Genomic DNA, 17,197 nt, shown 5'->3' with positions numbered 1-17,197 from the left:
GAGAGTTCCAAAGTCGTACAACCCTCTGAGAGAAAAAAATTCTCCTCATCTCTGTAGCTGATAATGAATGTTCAATCAGCCAATGCCTGAATTGGAGAAACTCCCCAATTACCATTCCAACAAAAGTTCCCTGTGAAACAATTCTGCTGTGTTAATATGTGGATTTTAAGGGAACTGGGTAGTGCAGTGAGTTTGACACTGACCATTTATTTTTGTGACTGAGGTACAAATCCAGCCTGTCTACTGTTGTGAGGGTCCTGTCTGAAATGAATTTCATCTCAATCCATGGACAGGTGCCACAGCACAAAACAGCTGCTAAATGTCTTTATGGAATGATACACAGACGAAAGTGAGTGGGAAGATGGGAATATACCTGCCATCTGTGCAAAGCATTACAAGAAGTCACTGGAAAAGGAAATCGGGTGGGTGTAAAAGGGACTGCTATAAATCCACCAGTACTCATGACTTTGGAATTGTTTTTGAAATGCAACTGATGGTTTAACCTATGGTGAAAGGTAATCTATAGATTTGAGTGCAGAGCCCTCAGTCTCAAAATAATCAGTCCTTAGGTATCTTTTGTGTTACCTGTGATCATTAATATGCAACAAAACACAAACAGAATAACAACAGAAGTAATTCAGTCATGGAGGACATGAAGTAGAGATGTTATTAGAATAATATTGCTGTGACATATTGCACGAGGCAATGACAGCGTTCAGCAGCTTAAAAAAAGCACTTTTAAAATGTTCCTGTCTTCACTTCAGTGCAGAGAAAATTGAAAACAAATGTTATTGATGCTATTTATGCTTTCACTGTCAGGAGAGACATCAAGTGACAGCTAGAGCTGCCTGAGAACCGTCACGTTGGGAACTTAAAGCAAGAATATTGTGGGAAAAACATTTAATTTTTTTTTGATCAGAACGTTACTTGCATGGTTCCTGAATCTTGTGTCACAGGGCCATAAAAAGTGATACCTCTTAGGCTGTGCTTTGAAGAAAGTGATGTCAGTCTGAGGGAACTTTCAGCAACATTTGACACAGCTGGATGCCGACATGTTAACACTCCCAGGGCTTGAGGGAAACTTCCATTTTTATGCCCAACTTTTTTACTTTTCAGGTCAACCCCTTGGTCTAAAAGCAAAGGCTCACTGTACATCTGAATGGAGTTTTCCCACATTCGATTCAAAACATCCACCACGCATGACAATGGCTTGACCTCAATAGCAATGGAGGGAGAGTGTGTATTTAGGGATAGTTTCTATAAATATTGCTTGAATTTCTTTAGTGACTTACAAAACAGGGAAATCCAGAGAATCCGTTCTTTCATAGTATAGTCCAACAGTATTCATGGACCACCCAGGCACAACCTGGAGCTAGGTCACTGTTTTAAATAAAGATTTTTTTTTCACAGGGAGCACGATTCTTTGTATTGTCTGTGTTTTACAGCATGCTTCAAGAACAGAATTTCTTTTAGCAAGAAAAGATTGCTGTCTGAACTTTTTTGCGAGCTGAATGTTTGCTACATTATGCTTGAGATGTTCAGTTCAAGAGAGCTAACAGTGTCCATTTTTTAAAAGATGAGCCACTCAAACTATTATATTTTTTCATTTTTTCATTTTCTGTATTCTTGGTCAAGCACTCAATTCCCAGTACAAGAGGGCTACTCATTTAAAATCCCTGCTTTAATTGATGCAAATTTTGTTCACTCAGTCTTCATTGGACAAGCATCTCCAGCTGTTTAGATGCATCTGCAGGCCTTTACGAATTATTGGGCAAAACAGTGTTGCTTATACTGTGGACTACATTGTTTACTCATCAGGTACTGCTTTAACTGGACTTTTTTCTCTCCTTGTAGAGACAGAGCGGAAAATGGTTTAAATGCTAGTAACCAGTGTCCTTAAATCAGTGTGCAATAGAAATTTTTGCACTAAACATTTTTGCGTTCCCCTAACAACCAGACTGATGGCAAAGAAATGAAAATCTAACTTAACCAATTGATGCTATTCTTGAAGTTGCAGCCATAACAACAAAACAGAAGATCAGTTTTTTTTTTCTTTTAGCCTAGCTTAGAAGACCCTCAAGGCCTGTATAATGTCACTTTGCCTTGAATCATTATTTTGTACCCCCCCTCACTTTTTTTTATATTTCAATTGTATATCTCTAGTCAGCTAGGCCTGGAGTAGCTTGGCTTCCATTCCACTGGGGCAATTGGCAGCACCATGGAAATAAATGGTAGGTATTAGGGCTGTCGTTTGTATTCTGATGAAAGTAAGCTGATTGGTTGATCCTCTTTATTCCAGTTGCTATTTCTTCCTCACAAATAGCAGCTTGCATTTTATTGTTTCTTCAGTTGTAATAGGAAAGCAGTCCAGTTGCAGAGTGGCATTAGCCACAAAAATGAGGGAGCTGAGACCTGATATTAACATATAAATACGTATAGTAACTACATAAATCTGGGTGAATTGAAAGTGGTGGGGCGTAAAACAATCTTTTCTGCTCTTCTGATGCCCCCTGTAGATGAAGACACTAACACCAAGTACTGAGCTATTCAAATCTAAAGGTTCAGATTCAAATGCTGCACCATGCTAAGTTAGTTGATCTCAGTCAGAGCAGTAATTGAGGTTTTATTTATGGCCTCAGAGTCTCTCTCCAGGCAAGGGGGAGAATCTTGTTGTACGTGTAAGTATTAACATTCGGTAAATACAGGATTGCATTCAGTTGTGATGCACTCCCTCCATTCAAACAGCCTGCTGACCCTCATAGGGCTGAATTTTCTGGGCCCCGTGGTGGCGGCCTTGTAGGCGGGGATGCCAGAAAAGGAAGGGAGGCGCATTGGGATGGCTCCCTAACTTATTCCTGCTGCTAGGGAAGTTTCACCCGGGGTGGTCTGGCAAACAGATCAGTTGCCCGCTGAAAGGAGGTGGACAGCCAATTTAAATACTTGAGGCCCCAATTAGGGGTGATCTTGTGGCATCAACAGCATTTTGCCACCAGCGGACTTACCCTTGGCTGCGTGTGGGGGCTGCCAGCTTCATGGAGGCGGCTTCCTTGCGGCAAGCTGGGGAGCCACCAGAGCCAGAGGCTCCATGCCTCAAAGAGGGAGCCACCGGTGGGAAAGGCCACACCAGCGGCCCAAACGCTGCCCCTGAAGGGGTTTCCCTTCTGATCCAATGGGTCTAATGGCTTGGCCCCTCTGAAATTTTGATTTAAATTTTCACCTCCAAGTCCACCTCCATGTTGAGACATCCTCATGGACTCCAACCTGCCTCAGCAATGTCTACCTCTCCCAGTGGGGCTGCCGAGGCTCTAAGAGGGCTAGCAGCATCAGGAGCCTGCCGAAGGATGACGAGCACGGAGGAGGCCACCTCCAGGAAGATTACTTGGTCAGTCTCCCTCCTGACAAGTGCGGACTCGGGACTCCCATTTGGTCCTGACATTGGAGTCTGTAGCCTGTTGGCAAATTCTGCCCATTCGCTCACTGAGATCAGAAAACAACAGTCACCTGCATTTATATAGCACCTTTTAGGTTGGTAAATGGTCCAAGACATTTCATGGGAATATAACTAGAGAAAAATTGACACTGACCCAAAGAAGGAGTTATTAGGATAAATGTCTAAAAGTTTGGTCAAAGTGATAAATTATAAGGTGGATCTTAAAAGAGGATATAGAACTGAAGAAGTTTAAGGAGGGATTCCAGCTTAGCATGTAGACAGCTGAAGGCACAGTCGCCAATGGTGGAGCAAAGAGCAATTGATTGGATCCACAATGAGAATGGATTAGTTGTGGTACTTGAGGATTGCTAGTGTCTGGAATTGTATCCCTGCACATTTAGGAGAACAGTGAATAAAAATGGATAAAGCAAACATTTTTCTTCACGTATTTATTTCTAAATACTTTTCAGTCTTCAGATGGTTGAAAACCAAAGAAAAAATTCAAGTTTTGCTTCAAACTTCCCATAGTAATAATTAACAGCAAATTAAATGTTAATCATGTTTGAGTAAGGCTTGGGAATTTAGAATGTATTATAAGACTGTTGTGCAGGACTCTAAATGCTGTGTATCATTACTTGAATGGTTGAAAATCTTGTGCAAGACATTGTTTAGTACAATGATGTTTAGTTAATGATAAAACGTACGTCTGAGCCCGAAGTGGGATCAGGCTCAATAATTCCAGCAGGGAACTGAATAGTTGCTGAGATTTTTTAAATTTCAGAATATGGTACCTTAATTTATATATTCACACATTCATTATCATTGTTAGGATTCAATGGGTTAGGCTCTATAAGGGAATTAACCCCCCGCGGTGCAGTGAGCTTAGTGAACATGTTCTGTATGCAATGGTATGTCAGGTCATGCACTTAACTGTTCTCGGATAAAAACCTTTAAGTCTTGGGAGAATAATTTTCAAACCTTTTTTTGCTTAATTTTAAGATGCATATGTTGTAATATGAAATCCAAGCTAAAAGCAGCTTTCCGAGCGTGGCTTTCATTTTTTGGTACTTTCTTTTATTCAATTAGTTTTACTCATGCAAAACAAAGAACAGTAGTAGCATGTTAAAATAAACTGTCACTTTAATTGTTCAATGAAGTTATGAGTTTTCTCTTGATATTATTGCAGAATGTTGGCAAAATGTATTACATTACACTATCTACGGGGATCGAGCGGGGAGTGGGACTGATAGCATAGCTCTGTGGAGAGCCAGCATGGACTTGATGGGCCAAATGGCCTGCTTCTGTGACATAAATGACTCTATGACTTTTCCCCACAGTGCACACATATATATGTGCCTGAGCACTGTTCAGTGAGAGCATATATAATTTTTTAAATCAATTCTACTGTAGACAGTGCTACTTTGAACATTCCTCTCATTTATCCAAAGCTGCAAATATGTCATTCCAAGATTTTCTCCTCTTGAGATCCCTGTGTTGAAATCAAAGCTCATCACTCTGTTTCATGCTGTAACTCAATAATCTACGAGAGCCTCAAAAATGTCGAACTTCTTATTCCCCTCGCACATTATAAGTTCTCATAGAAGTTCTTAATTTAGATGAAAATTGGTGAAATAGTTCTCATGCTATTTAGGTGACACTAAAAACCAGCAAAAGGCAAATCATCTTGGGCTTCAGTGAGCAACCTAATTCTCTTAAGAACAATTAGATTTTATTGTGTACTGAATCTAATTAAAAGAAGGATTAAAGAAAGAAAGACTTGCATTAATATAGCGCTTTTCACGACTACTGGACATCTCAAAGCACTTTACAGCCAATGAAGTACTTTTGAAGTGTTGTTACTGTTGTGATATCAGAAATGTGACAGCCAATTTACACACAAGCTCCCACAAACAGAAATGTGAAACTGACCAGATAATCTGTTTTTGTGATGTTGGTAAGTATTGGCTAAAATACTGGGAATAACTCCCCTGCTCTTCTTTGAAATAGTGCCATGGGATCTTTTACTTTTATCTGCTAGTGCAGATGGGGCCTTGGTTTAATGTCTCATCTGATAGACAGCACCGCCAGCAGTGCAGCACTCCCTCAGTATTGCATTGGAGGAACACTCTTGATTTTAGTGCTCAAGTCTCTGGAGTGGGACTTGAGAACCTTATGATTCAGAGGCAAGAGTGCTACCATGAGCCACAGAAATAAATACAATTAAACCTATATAGTCAGAGGTTTCTCTTCTGTAATCTTATTTTATATAACTTTTGTAAATATAGGTTTCCACTTTGGCACTTGGCAATCTTGAATTTTCCTGTGTATTAAAATGAATGGGAGGAGAAATCATCGGCTGTTGCATGCACCAGTGAAAAACCCTGTCATGACCTCTCATCTACATCTCGTTTTGGTATGGCAACTCAGAAGCCAAGAGGACCAATGGATTACCCATTGTCAAACCATTGCCAATCCTTCATAGTTCCAAGCACACTGAAAAATTACTTTTCTTTTCCCACTGTCATTCAGGTAGACAATATAACTTCTGCTTGGTGGGTCTCTACCTGGCACACCTCACATTGGAAGCTGAGATCAAACTTGCATTCATCCCTAGTTCTTGGCCATGAATTCCACTACTCTAATGAATAGCAGTGCCACTATGCCTCATCAATATCTTCTCAAGTTACTGACATTATTCCTTCCTATATTGTCACCACGGGTGAGAGGGTTTAATTACAGAATGACAAGTTACCAAAGGCAGTATTCATCATAAATCTGGGCATGGGGATTGATAATGAACTGGTTAGGGCTATAATATTGGTTAGGTCGCTCAACACCGGGTACAAGTGTCACACTGTGTGCACTCGGCCCTTTTGTATTTTAAAATTGCAGTCAGTGCCCTATGTACTTCACAGAGCCCTGATTTGCATATTACAAGTGACCTTCCATTTGAACCAGTTGGGCCCTCCGGCTTCCCATCTCAGACCCTACCCAAGATGGTGGTGACCAGAGTGCCAGTATAAATGAGGCAGCAAGTGACCTGGTGGCACTTTTGAGCTCTTGGGCAGAGTAAGATAAAATCGCCCCTTTGAACTGTGAAAAACACCCAGTATGCAATTAAAGTTTCTTTCTCTTCCCAAATTGGCATGTGGTTTGAATGCATTTTGAGGTTATATATAATCAGAGAATCATAGATATTTACAGCACAGAAGGAGGCCATTTAGTTCATCGTCTCTCTGCTGACTCTTTGAAAAAGATATTGGGAGGAATTATATGCTCTGTCCTGTGGTGGATTTGGAGGCAGGAAGAGCACGAAATCGGGTGGGATGGTGGCCGTGGGGGGGCTGCCGCCACCATCCAGCCTTTGCCAAAATTTAGTCTGGGGTGGGAAGGCCTAATTAAGGGCCTCTTCCTGCCGCAGCCAGAATTAGCCATGTGGCTGAGAACCATCACCCTTGCTGCCGACCCGGCGAGACTCCTCCCTCCCTGACCTGCCTGAGGCCTGGGCCCAGTGATGCTTCTCAGCCTCTGGTAGTTTCTCCACCAGCAGCAGTCACTGCCTCCATGGTGGTGCTACAGGGTGGGACTTCTGGTGACAGGCCCGCTGCTGTCCACTTAAGTGCTTGATTGGCATTAGATTCAGCGGGCTTTCCAGAGAAGAGGCAACCTGGGGATCTCAGCGCCACTTTTTCCAGATGTCGAGACCCCCGCCACCAGAGTAAAGTTCCCCCTGTTCTGTTTAGTCCCGCTTTTTGTCCATAACCCTGTAAGCTCCTCATTCTCAAATACCTGTCACACTCACTTTTAGTTATATTTAGGGAATCAGCTTTCATCACCTTTACAGTGAGAGTGTTCCAGGGTAAAGATCAGATAAGTCACTGGTATGATGATAATGGGAGCAATTTAAGGTGATGAATTAAGAATAGTAAACAAGTACATTGGCAAGACATTAAATTCCATTCCTTAAATTCATTTTTTTTTACTGTGTAGTAATACCAATATGCTAGGAAAACCTTATTATGTATGCCTGAATCTTAATTTACAAAGAACTCACATAAATGGAGGAATATTTTAAACTTCTAAAGTGAGATTTTTTTTATGATCTGTGCCAATACTAACTAAACGTTGCATTCATTTTGCATTTACTCTTTTTTCCAAACCAGATCCTCCAGTGGCACCAAATGTGCTATGCAGATCAAATGCTTACCCAGAGACATTCTACTGCACGTGGCAACTGTCAAGCCCGACCTACATCCCAACAGAATTTGACATCTCTGTAAGGTCTGTACTGGCTTAGCTGCTCTGTTTGCTTGTGTTATATTTTTCTTAACTTTGTTAAATTTTAGACTAAGTTGATTAGCTCCTTCAAAAAGGAACTGATATAAAGATATCGTTAGGAACTGGATTGAAGGTATACGTACAGGCTGAGATGTTTAAATACCTCAGGGTACACAGTGCTGCAGCAGTGGTGGGGAGAATGTTGTCTGGAGGAGGATAGATGAATATTTTGGGGAATCTGAGAATATTTATTTGAACCTCTTGGAAGATTCGGTGGGATTGGTAGTGTCCATCATATGGAAATTGTATCTTGTATTTGAAATGAGTGAACTTAATGGGTTGAATAGTCTTTTTCTCATTCTGTGTGTCCTTGTGTTCTTAGAAAACCTTGCATCTCTTATGGGTTGATTCCATGAAAAACAACAAGTACAATTTGAGTACAGCTAGGCTGTTTTTTCCCTTTCAAAAGCCTAATGATTTTTCTAATATGACTAGTATGAAGCAGGTAGAGTTCCACTTTGGACTCAATAGCCGGTCTGGGCACAAATTGTGTCCAAAATTGCACTAGTCTTGAGAAGTTTTTTATTCCTCCTCAAGTTTCTGCTCAAACACTAAATCTGCTATGACCCAATACAATTGTGCAGTGTTTTAAAATGTAACAATTTTGGAAAAATATTAATTGAAATATTTAAGACAGCTAATATGGTGCAGTTTAATTAATACAGTTGAAAATGGGTTTAATTATGAAAATAAGCATTTTAATCAGTGTGTAGTCCACCACCAGAGAGTAACCCAATTTTAAGTAACTGAAGATTGCTTTAAAAAAAAAACCTCACAGAACCAGTTGCCTATTATATTGGTGTACAGAAGTCAATCTTTTTTTCGTAAATTAAAATTAAATTAAAAGAATTTGTTACACCAATGTGTTTTGTTGAATGATAATTTTCTCTGATCCACTGACTGGAGATCTGAATTTATATATCTTTTTAAAGACAAAGTAGTCTTTTTAAAAGACAAGCTACCAGCAAAGTTATCCTTTCAGCTAAAGATGATCAGCTAGTTTGCAACACTGTATCCGACACTGCAAGGACTGTGAGAAGGGAAATGAAATGTCTGCTCATTTCCCAGCAAGAACCAGGACCCAGGAAGTTTAAGGGAACTACCTGTCCTTTTTAGCAAGAAGAAAAAATACTGCTAACTGCTATGTTTGACTCACTGAGTGCCTGTCATGTGACAAGCCCCTCCCCATCTGTGGTTTTAATCTGATGTTTTCTCTGCAGCAGAAGAGAAGCAACTGGAATCTGACATGTACAGACCCTAAGTGGGGGTCCCCCTCTCTCTCTCTCCCTCTTTCTCTCCTCTCTCCATTTCAGCTTGAAATCTTTCAAATCCTGCTTGTTGACTGACTAACTTTGCATACTCTGGCTACAATCAGAAACCCCATTGGAGCAAATCATCCACATCACTATCTCCAAGACACACTGAATCAGTCATCTACCTCTTCAAACTAAAAACCTCAGGACCATTGAATTCAGCTAGAAACCAACCAAATCACCAAACTTGACAGACAGTATACCTTTCCTTATAGACTCGAACTCAACCAATCTACCTTTCCCCATTCTGTAACCTATTTGTGTGTGTGTAAACCTATAGTGTGCATGTGAGAGTGAATGTTGATGAGTTATTTATTATTTTCTTAGCTTGATTTTGGTACAAAAAAGTTAATCTCTTTCTTTGTTAACTCAAGAAAACCTGTTCATTTGGTTCTTTTTATGATCATAGCAAGTAAGTAATCAAACACCTATTAATTGGCCAGTACGTCTACTTTAAGAAAGAATTAAACTTTTTGTTGTCTAACAAGGAGAGGAAAAAGAGGAAAGCTCATTTGACCATAACAGAAATCTAGAGGTTTATGTCTGTGATCAAACCCAAAGGCAAATGGGAAATAGGAAGCAGGAAATCAAATTGATCCCTAGCCATAATTTAAAAACTTCAATATAGATTTTCTTGTGGTTTTTATGCTAGAGTAGTAAAATGTCAACTTTTGAGGCCAGAACCTTCCTAGAACAGAGTGAAGTAAATTGGGCCAGCTTAAAAGCCCTATCTGTTGAAGAGTTGAGGAATGTAGCTGGGCGGTTAGAGATTACTATCCATCCAAATGCTAGGAAGCCTGAAATCCTAAAGCTTTGCCCAATCATTTTAAAATTGACACTGAAGAACCAGAGACAGGCATAGAATCTGAAAGTGTTATGACAGTACTTCTATATTTTTTGTGAAGTATTTTTTGAGAACTCGTGTACTTTAGAATTATGGATATTGTTTTATTTGGGAAAAATGAAAAGGATTCCATGGATGTTTTTTCACTGGCATCATTAAAGGGACACTGAGAGGTCTTGTTTGAAAACAACATTTGCTGGAAGTCACCTGTCTTCAGATAAATACCCAGCAGGGGGATTTTTTGACCTGGGGATGATGTTTACAGCGAAATGACAGGTCAAGATTTATAGGAGTCAGAAGGATTGACTCTTGAGATATTGTATTTAGCTTCACTTTGGACAGTGAGTTGGGGTGTGGAGTGTTTTGAAAAGAGTTTTAAAAACCAGCCAAGAGAGCAGTCACCCCAGCTCTGCCTAAAAGCCTGCCATCTTTTCCACCTCTTTGAGAAGCTCTTTGAAGCGAGTGTAAGAAATAGAGAAATTGATGCTGCATTCCTCCTGAAAGGCCTACCAGAAACTTTGGATGCCGCATTTCACCTGGAAAGCTGTTCTAGAAAGATCCCAGTGACAGCGTCTATGCGTATTTGGGATGCCAAACCAAAAAAGGGACAACTGACATCTTTCCATACCCTCCTTTTTTCTTCAGAAATTGGCAAATATTTGGCCAAAGTATTCTCTTTTGTCTTTTTTTTTGTAACAGAGCTCTAAAAAGAAAATCTCTATTTTTTCAGTTAATCAGTGTGCGTGTGTATGTGTGTGTGTGTGGGGGGGGGGGGGGGTGGGCTAAGGTAAAAGGGAACTTTTATGTTTCACTCTATGTGTTATTGCTTTGCTTTTTTTAGAACATTACAGCGCAGTACAGGCCCTTCGGCCCTCGATGTTGCGCCGACCTGTGAAACCATCTGACCTACACTATTCCATTTTCATCCATGTGTCTATCCAATGTCCACTTAAATGCCCTTAAAGTTGGCGAATCTACTACTGCTGCAGGCAGGGCGTTCCACGCCCTTACTACTCTCTGAGTAAAGAAACTACCTCTCACATCTGTCCTATATCTATCACCCCTCAACTTGAAGCTATGTCCCCTCGTGTTTGCCATCACCATCCGAGGAAAAAGACGCTCACTATCCACCCTATCTAACCCTCTGATTATCTTATATGTCTCTATTAAGTCACCTCTCCTCCTCCTTCTCTCCAACGAAAACAACCTCAAGTCCCTCAGCCTTTCCTCGTAAGACCTTCCCTCCATACCAGGCAACATCCTAGTAAATCTCCTCTGCACCCTTTCCATAGCTTCCACATCCTTCCTATAATGCGGTGACCAGAACTGCACGCAATACTCCAGGTGCGGTCTCACCAGAGTTTTGTACAGCTGCAGCATGACCTCGTGGCTCCGAAACTCGACCCCCCTACTAATAAAAGCTAACACACCATATGCCTTCTTAACAGCCCTATTAACCTGGTTAGCAACCTTCAGGGATTTATGCACCTGGACACCAAGATCTCTCTGTTCATCTACACTACCAAGAATCTTCCCATTAGCCCAGTACTCTGCATTCCTGTTACTCCTTCCAAAGTGAATCACCTCACACTTTTCCGCATTAAACTCCATTTGCCATCTCTCAGCCCAGCTCTGCAGCCTATCTATGTCTCTCTGTACCCTACAACATCCTTCGGCACTATCCACAACTCCACCGACCTTAGTGTCATCTGCAAATTTACTAACCCACCCTTCTACACCCTCTTCCAGGTCATTTATAAAAATGACAAACAGCAGTGGCCCCAAAACAGATCCTTGCGGTACACCACTAGTAACTAAACTCCAGGATGAACATTTGCCATCAACCACCACCCTCTGTCTTCTTTCAGCTAGCCAATTTCTGATCCAAAGCTCTAAATCGCCTTCAACCCCATACTTCCGTATTTTCTGCAATAGCCTACCGTGGGGAACCTTATCAAACACCTTACTGAAATCCATATACACCACATCCACTGCTTTACCCTCATCCACCTGTTTGGTCACCTTCTCGAAAAACTCAATAAGGTTTGTGAGGCACGACCTACCCGTCACAAAACCGTGCTGACTATCTCTAATGTACTTCATAACTCATGTCTTGTTTTATGCTAAACTGATAATTGTGTTGTTTATTAAAGAAACCTGCTTGGTGTATTTAATCCTGGGATAAAAAGTAGAGTCTATAATTGACCATATCAGTAAGTGAGTAAACATTTAAATATATGTTGTGACCTGTGGAGAAGCGGAACTAGAAAGGTAGTTAAGGCAGCTTGAACTGAATTCAATGTACGCAGTGAAGGCACCATTAGTGAGGGAACTATCCCTAGCTCAGAACCGGGTGCTGAGCTCTTAATGTTCTCCCATTTGATACCAAAATTCAAAGAGGGGGATATGGGGAGGCAGTGGCATAGTGGTAATGTCACTAGACTAGTAATTCAGAGACCAAGACTACTGCTCTGGGGACATGGGTTCGAATCCCACCACAGTAGATGGTGAAATTTGAATTCAATTAATCTGGGAATTAAAAAGTTACTCTAATGGTGATTATGAAACCATTGTTTCTTGTTGTAAAAACCCATCTGGTTCACTCATGTCCTTTAAGGAAGGAAATCTGCTTTCCTTTCTTGGTCTGGCCTACATGTGACTCCAGAGCCACAGCAATGTGGTTGACTCTTAAAATGCCCTCTGAAATGGCTTAGCAAGCCACTCAGTTCAAGGGCAATTAGAGACAGGCAATAAATGCTGGCCTAGCCAGTGACACCCACATCCCACAAATGAATAAAAAAAAGAAAAGATAGTGCACTCCTCCCACCTTGATCGTAACAATAGAGATAGAACAGAGGAGAATTTCAAGAACAAGGAAGACTTTTTCAGGAAATGGAGAAAGAAAGGGAGGAAAGAGAAAAAGAAATGAAGGAAAGGGAAAAGGAAGAACTTTCCAAAGGTAGTTAAGGCAGCTTGAACTGAATAGCGGAAGACCCAGTGTACCCAGTGAAGGCATCATTAGCGAGGGAACTACCCCGAGCTCAGGACTGGGTGCTGAACTCAAAGTTCTCCCAGTTGTTATCAAAATTCAATGAAGGAGATGTGGAAGTATTTTTCATCTGTTTTGAAAAGCTTGCAAAACAGTTGAAGTGGCTAATGGACAGCTGGACACTGTTATTGCAAAGCAAACTAACAGGAAAAGCTCATGAGCTTTATTCACTGTTGTTTGATTAGAGTTCATCAGATTATGAGTTGACTAAAAATGCTATCCTGAGTGCATACGAGCTAGTACCAGAGGTGTGCCACCAAATGTTCCAAACTCTCCGAAAGCAGCAGAACAAACTTACATCGAGTTCGAAAGAGTTAAGCAATTCGCTTGCGACTGATGAATAAGGGCACAAGATAGAGCCACCTCTGGCGGAGATAGTGGTGTAGTGGTAATGTCACCGGACTAGCAATCCAGAGGCCTTTGCTAATGCCCTGGGGACACAGGTTCAAATCCCACCTTGGCAGCTGGTGGAATTTAAATTCAATTAATTAAAATCTGGAATTGAAAGCTAGTCTCGGTAATGGTGCCATGAAACTATAATCGATTGTTATAAAAACCAATCTGGTTCACTAATGCCCTTTAAGGAAGGAAATCTGTCATCCTTACCTGGTTTAGCCTACATGTGACTCCAGACCCACAGCAATGAGGCTGGCTCTTGACTGCCCCCTGAAATAGCCTAGCAAGCCACTCAGTTGTCAAGGGCAATTAGGGATGGTCAACAAATGCTGGCCTTGCCAGTGATGCCCACATCCATGAAAGAACAAAAAAACCTGTGGGAACCTTAGCAAGGTGATCCTCCTCGAGGGGTTCAAAATCTAGCCTCCCCTTTCCATATGAAACCATGTGGAGGAACAAATGGTTCCAAGAGCCAGGTAGGCAGCAATCCTGGCTGATGATTATACACTTACTCACAAGCCCTTGCCCCAAGGGAAACCCTTTCCTAGTCACCTCCAAAAAACCTGGAAAGGATAGAAGGTGGGAGAGTGATAGGAGGATGAACAGCCATGGGCGAGAAGGGAGAGCTGGAAACACAGGGGGCCTCACTCAGGCCAAAAAGGAAGGTGCTGAGAACAGGAGTGATGCTTGGAAGCCTGTATGTTTCCTTTGTAACAAGGCAGGTCACCTTCGAGCTGACTGCTGGAAGTTATGGGGAAAACCCATAAGTTTAGTCAGTGTATACCAGACCAGTGCAGGAAAAGGGGCCCTGATGGAAAGCACAGTGGAACAGGCTGTGGGTTTTAACTGCGGCAGTAAAACCCAGTAAACCAACTGCTGAGAGTGCAGGAAAATTAAAACAAAATCCCTGAGAGTTATCAGGATTTTGTGTCCAGAGGAAAAGTGACCCCATACCCCTTGAGTGAGGTGGGTAAGCCCATAGTCATACTTAGGGATACAGGGGCCACCCAATCCCTTCTGCTGGGATAAGTCATGACCTTTCCCACAGCATTGAATGTTGCAGTGCTAGTAAATGGTATCAGAGGAAAGTATATGCCCATAGATTTATACCAGGTGCATCTGGAGTGCGATCTTGTTTCAGGACCAGTAACCATGGGGATTGTCCCTAATTTGCCTGTGGATGGGATCGACCTGCTTCTGGGTAATGATCTGGCGGGGGCAAAGGTGGTAGCTTCCCCAGTGGTTTTAGAGAGACCAAAACAGATCAGGGAGACAGAGCAGTTACTGGAAAAGGTCCCTGGCATTTTTCCTGACTGTGTGGTGACCAGGTCCATGGCTAAACAAGCTCCATCAGAGGAGGATGAACTGGCACTGAAGACAGATGACCCTATTGTCTGGTTATCTGAAACCTTCTTTGGAAAGTTAGAGGACCCAGAAGATGTGACAAAAGGTCTTCCTTGGTCGAGGCTCAGCAAGCCGACCCAGGGTTAAAAAGTTAGCACTGTCCAAACTGAAACAGAGGGAGTTCCAGAGTGCTACTATTTAAAGGATGAGGTGCTGATGAGGAAATGGAGACCTCCTCACAGACCTGCAGACGAAGAGTGGACAATGGTTCACCAGGTAGTGGTGCCGCCGAGGTACCGTAGGTAAATATTGAGAATAGCCCATGAGATTCCAATGGCTGGACATGTCAGTGTCTGAAAAACCCAAGCTCATATCAGACAGAATTTTCACTGGCGACAGCTACACAAGGCTGTGATGGAGTTCTGTAAGACTCGACACATGTGCCAGGTTGTGGGGAAGTCTCAACCTGCAATAAAACCTGCAGCCCTAATCCCCATACTGGCTTTTGGGGAACCATTTAGCAGAGTGTGACCCCTGATGAAAACAAAATAGGGCTATCAGTATCTTCTCACCATTATGGATGTGGCTACCTGATTTCGAGAGGCTATCTCTCTAAGAACTATCTCTGCCAAGGTAGTGTTGGCGGGACTAACACAATTCTTCACCAGATATGGGCTGCCTGCTGAGATCCTGTCGGATCAGGGCACAAATTTTATGACAGTATTTTTCAAAAGGTCGTGGGTAATCTGGGCATAACCCAGCTAAAGTCCTCAGCCTACCACCCACAGTCACAAGGGGCTTTGAAGCAGTACAACCAGACCCTAAAGACAATGATCAGGGCATACTGCTATGAGTGCCCCCATGAACAAAGAACAAAGAACAGTACAGCACAGAAACAGACCATTCGGCCCTCCAAGCCTGCGCCGATCTTGATGCCTATCTAAACTAAAACCTTCTGCACTTCCGGGGACCGTATCCCTCTATTCCCATCCTATTCATGTATTTGTCAAGATGTCTCAAGATGACTGGGACAAAGGGCTGGGATTCTGTTTACTACCAGAGACTCACCTAATGAATCCACTGACTTTAGTCCCTTTGAATTAGTTTATGGACATGAGGTGAGAAGTCCTCTAAAACTAATCAACGAGAGGTTTTTGGGACACAGGGATAAATCTTCCCTGTTAGACTACATCTCCATGTTCCAAGAATGGCTCACAAGAGCCTGTGTGGTGGCTCAGGAACACCTAAAAACTTCCCAGATAGCTATGAAAAGGCAGGTGGATAAACATGCCAAAGCCAGAATATTTCAGCCCGGAGACCCTGTGTTAGTCCTATTACCAATACGGGGAGAACCGTTAAAAGCACGGTTCAGTGACCCTTACAGAGTAGTAAAGAGAATTAGTAAGGTGAATTATATAATTGACACCTCACATCAAGGCTGAACCACATCAATATGTTAAAACGGTATCACAGCCGGGAAGGGGATAAACAAGGACAGGTCTGTCAGGCAGTCAGGAAAGAGGAGGGTGAAATGGACAGTGAGGACAAGTTAGAGGAAGGCCGGGAGGAGTCTCAAATCGAACCCCCTACCATCCAGTTAGCTAACACTGAAATCTTAGGGAAATTAGACACCGTACTCTCCTGTTTAAACGCAGAATAGGGAGGAGACCTAACAAGGCTGCTCACAGCGTTTAAAGGGATCTGCAGGGACAAACCAGGGTGCACAACCCTAACCCTACACCATGTAGATGTAGGAGAGACCCCTCCCATGAAATAAAATCCCTATTGCCTAGGTCCCAGAAAACTGACCCAGGTTTTGGAGGAAATTCAGAATGAAGACCGAGAAATTTAAGATTTGAATTCTGAAGGGAGACACAGAAAGGCTCATCAGCCAAACAAAAGCCCTCAGCACAAGAAAGGTTTTTGTGGCAGATTTGGAGGATGGTAATGGTAAGTATGGCAAGTCAAGTATCCTAAACTGATGAGGAATTGTGGGCCAGGCTGGGTGAGCACAGGAGAAATCATGCGCAAAAAGCACTGGATGATTTTCACAAAGTTATGAACAACTTTGAATCCAAGGTTGAGTTCACTGATATAGAGAAACTGGAAAAGGAAGATATTATAGAAATACACAAAGAAATTCAATGTATGCTGGATCACAAGCTGAATGATCTCAGTCAAAGCACTTGGAGTTCCCCAGTTGTGCTCGTGCACAATTCCAGATGAAAAAAAATAGAGTATGGCTATGACAATGAGACTGATGAGTGTGTGTGTACAGTTTCTTTTTAATTTGTGGCCTCAATGAAATGCTCCTGTTGTCACATTTCATTTCAAGTGTTGGCGAGGTGTTAAACCAATGTGTTTTGTTAAATGATAATTTTCTTTAATCCACTGACTGGAGATCTGAATTTATTTTTTTTAAAGAAATTTTTAAAAGACAAGCTTCCAGCAAAGTCATCTTTTCAGCTTAAGATGATCACCTA

At 42.0% G+C, this 17,197-nt stretch overlaps 1 protein-coding gene across 3 annotated transcripts in view; it reads left to right on the top strand.

Annotated features, from left to right (window-relative positions):
- Positions 1-17,197, top strand: part of LOC137378647 (ciliary neurotrophic factor receptor subunit alpha-like) — a 578,914-nt gene that overhangs the window by 252,987 nt on the left and 308,730 nt on the right. For all 3 annotated transcript variants that reach the window (XM_068049059.1, XM_068049135.1, XM_068048974.1), the window contains one exon: positions 7,594-7,711. In XM_068049059.1, the coding sequence (XP_067905160.1) occupies positions 7,594-7,711 (118 nt within the window). The remainder of the gene's footprint in view (positions 1-7,593; positions 7,712-17,197) is intronic.

This window comes from Heterodontus francisci, chromosome 1 (assembly GCF_036365525.1).
Source record: "Heterodontus francisci isolate sHetFra1 chromosome 1, sHetFra1.hap1, whole genome shotgun sequence".
Lineage (NCBI taxonomy): Eukaryota > Metazoa > Chordata > Chondrichthyes > Heterodontiformes > Heterodontidae > Heterodontus > Heterodontus francisci.
This window is presented reverse-complemented; position numbering and strand designations above follow the sequence as displayed.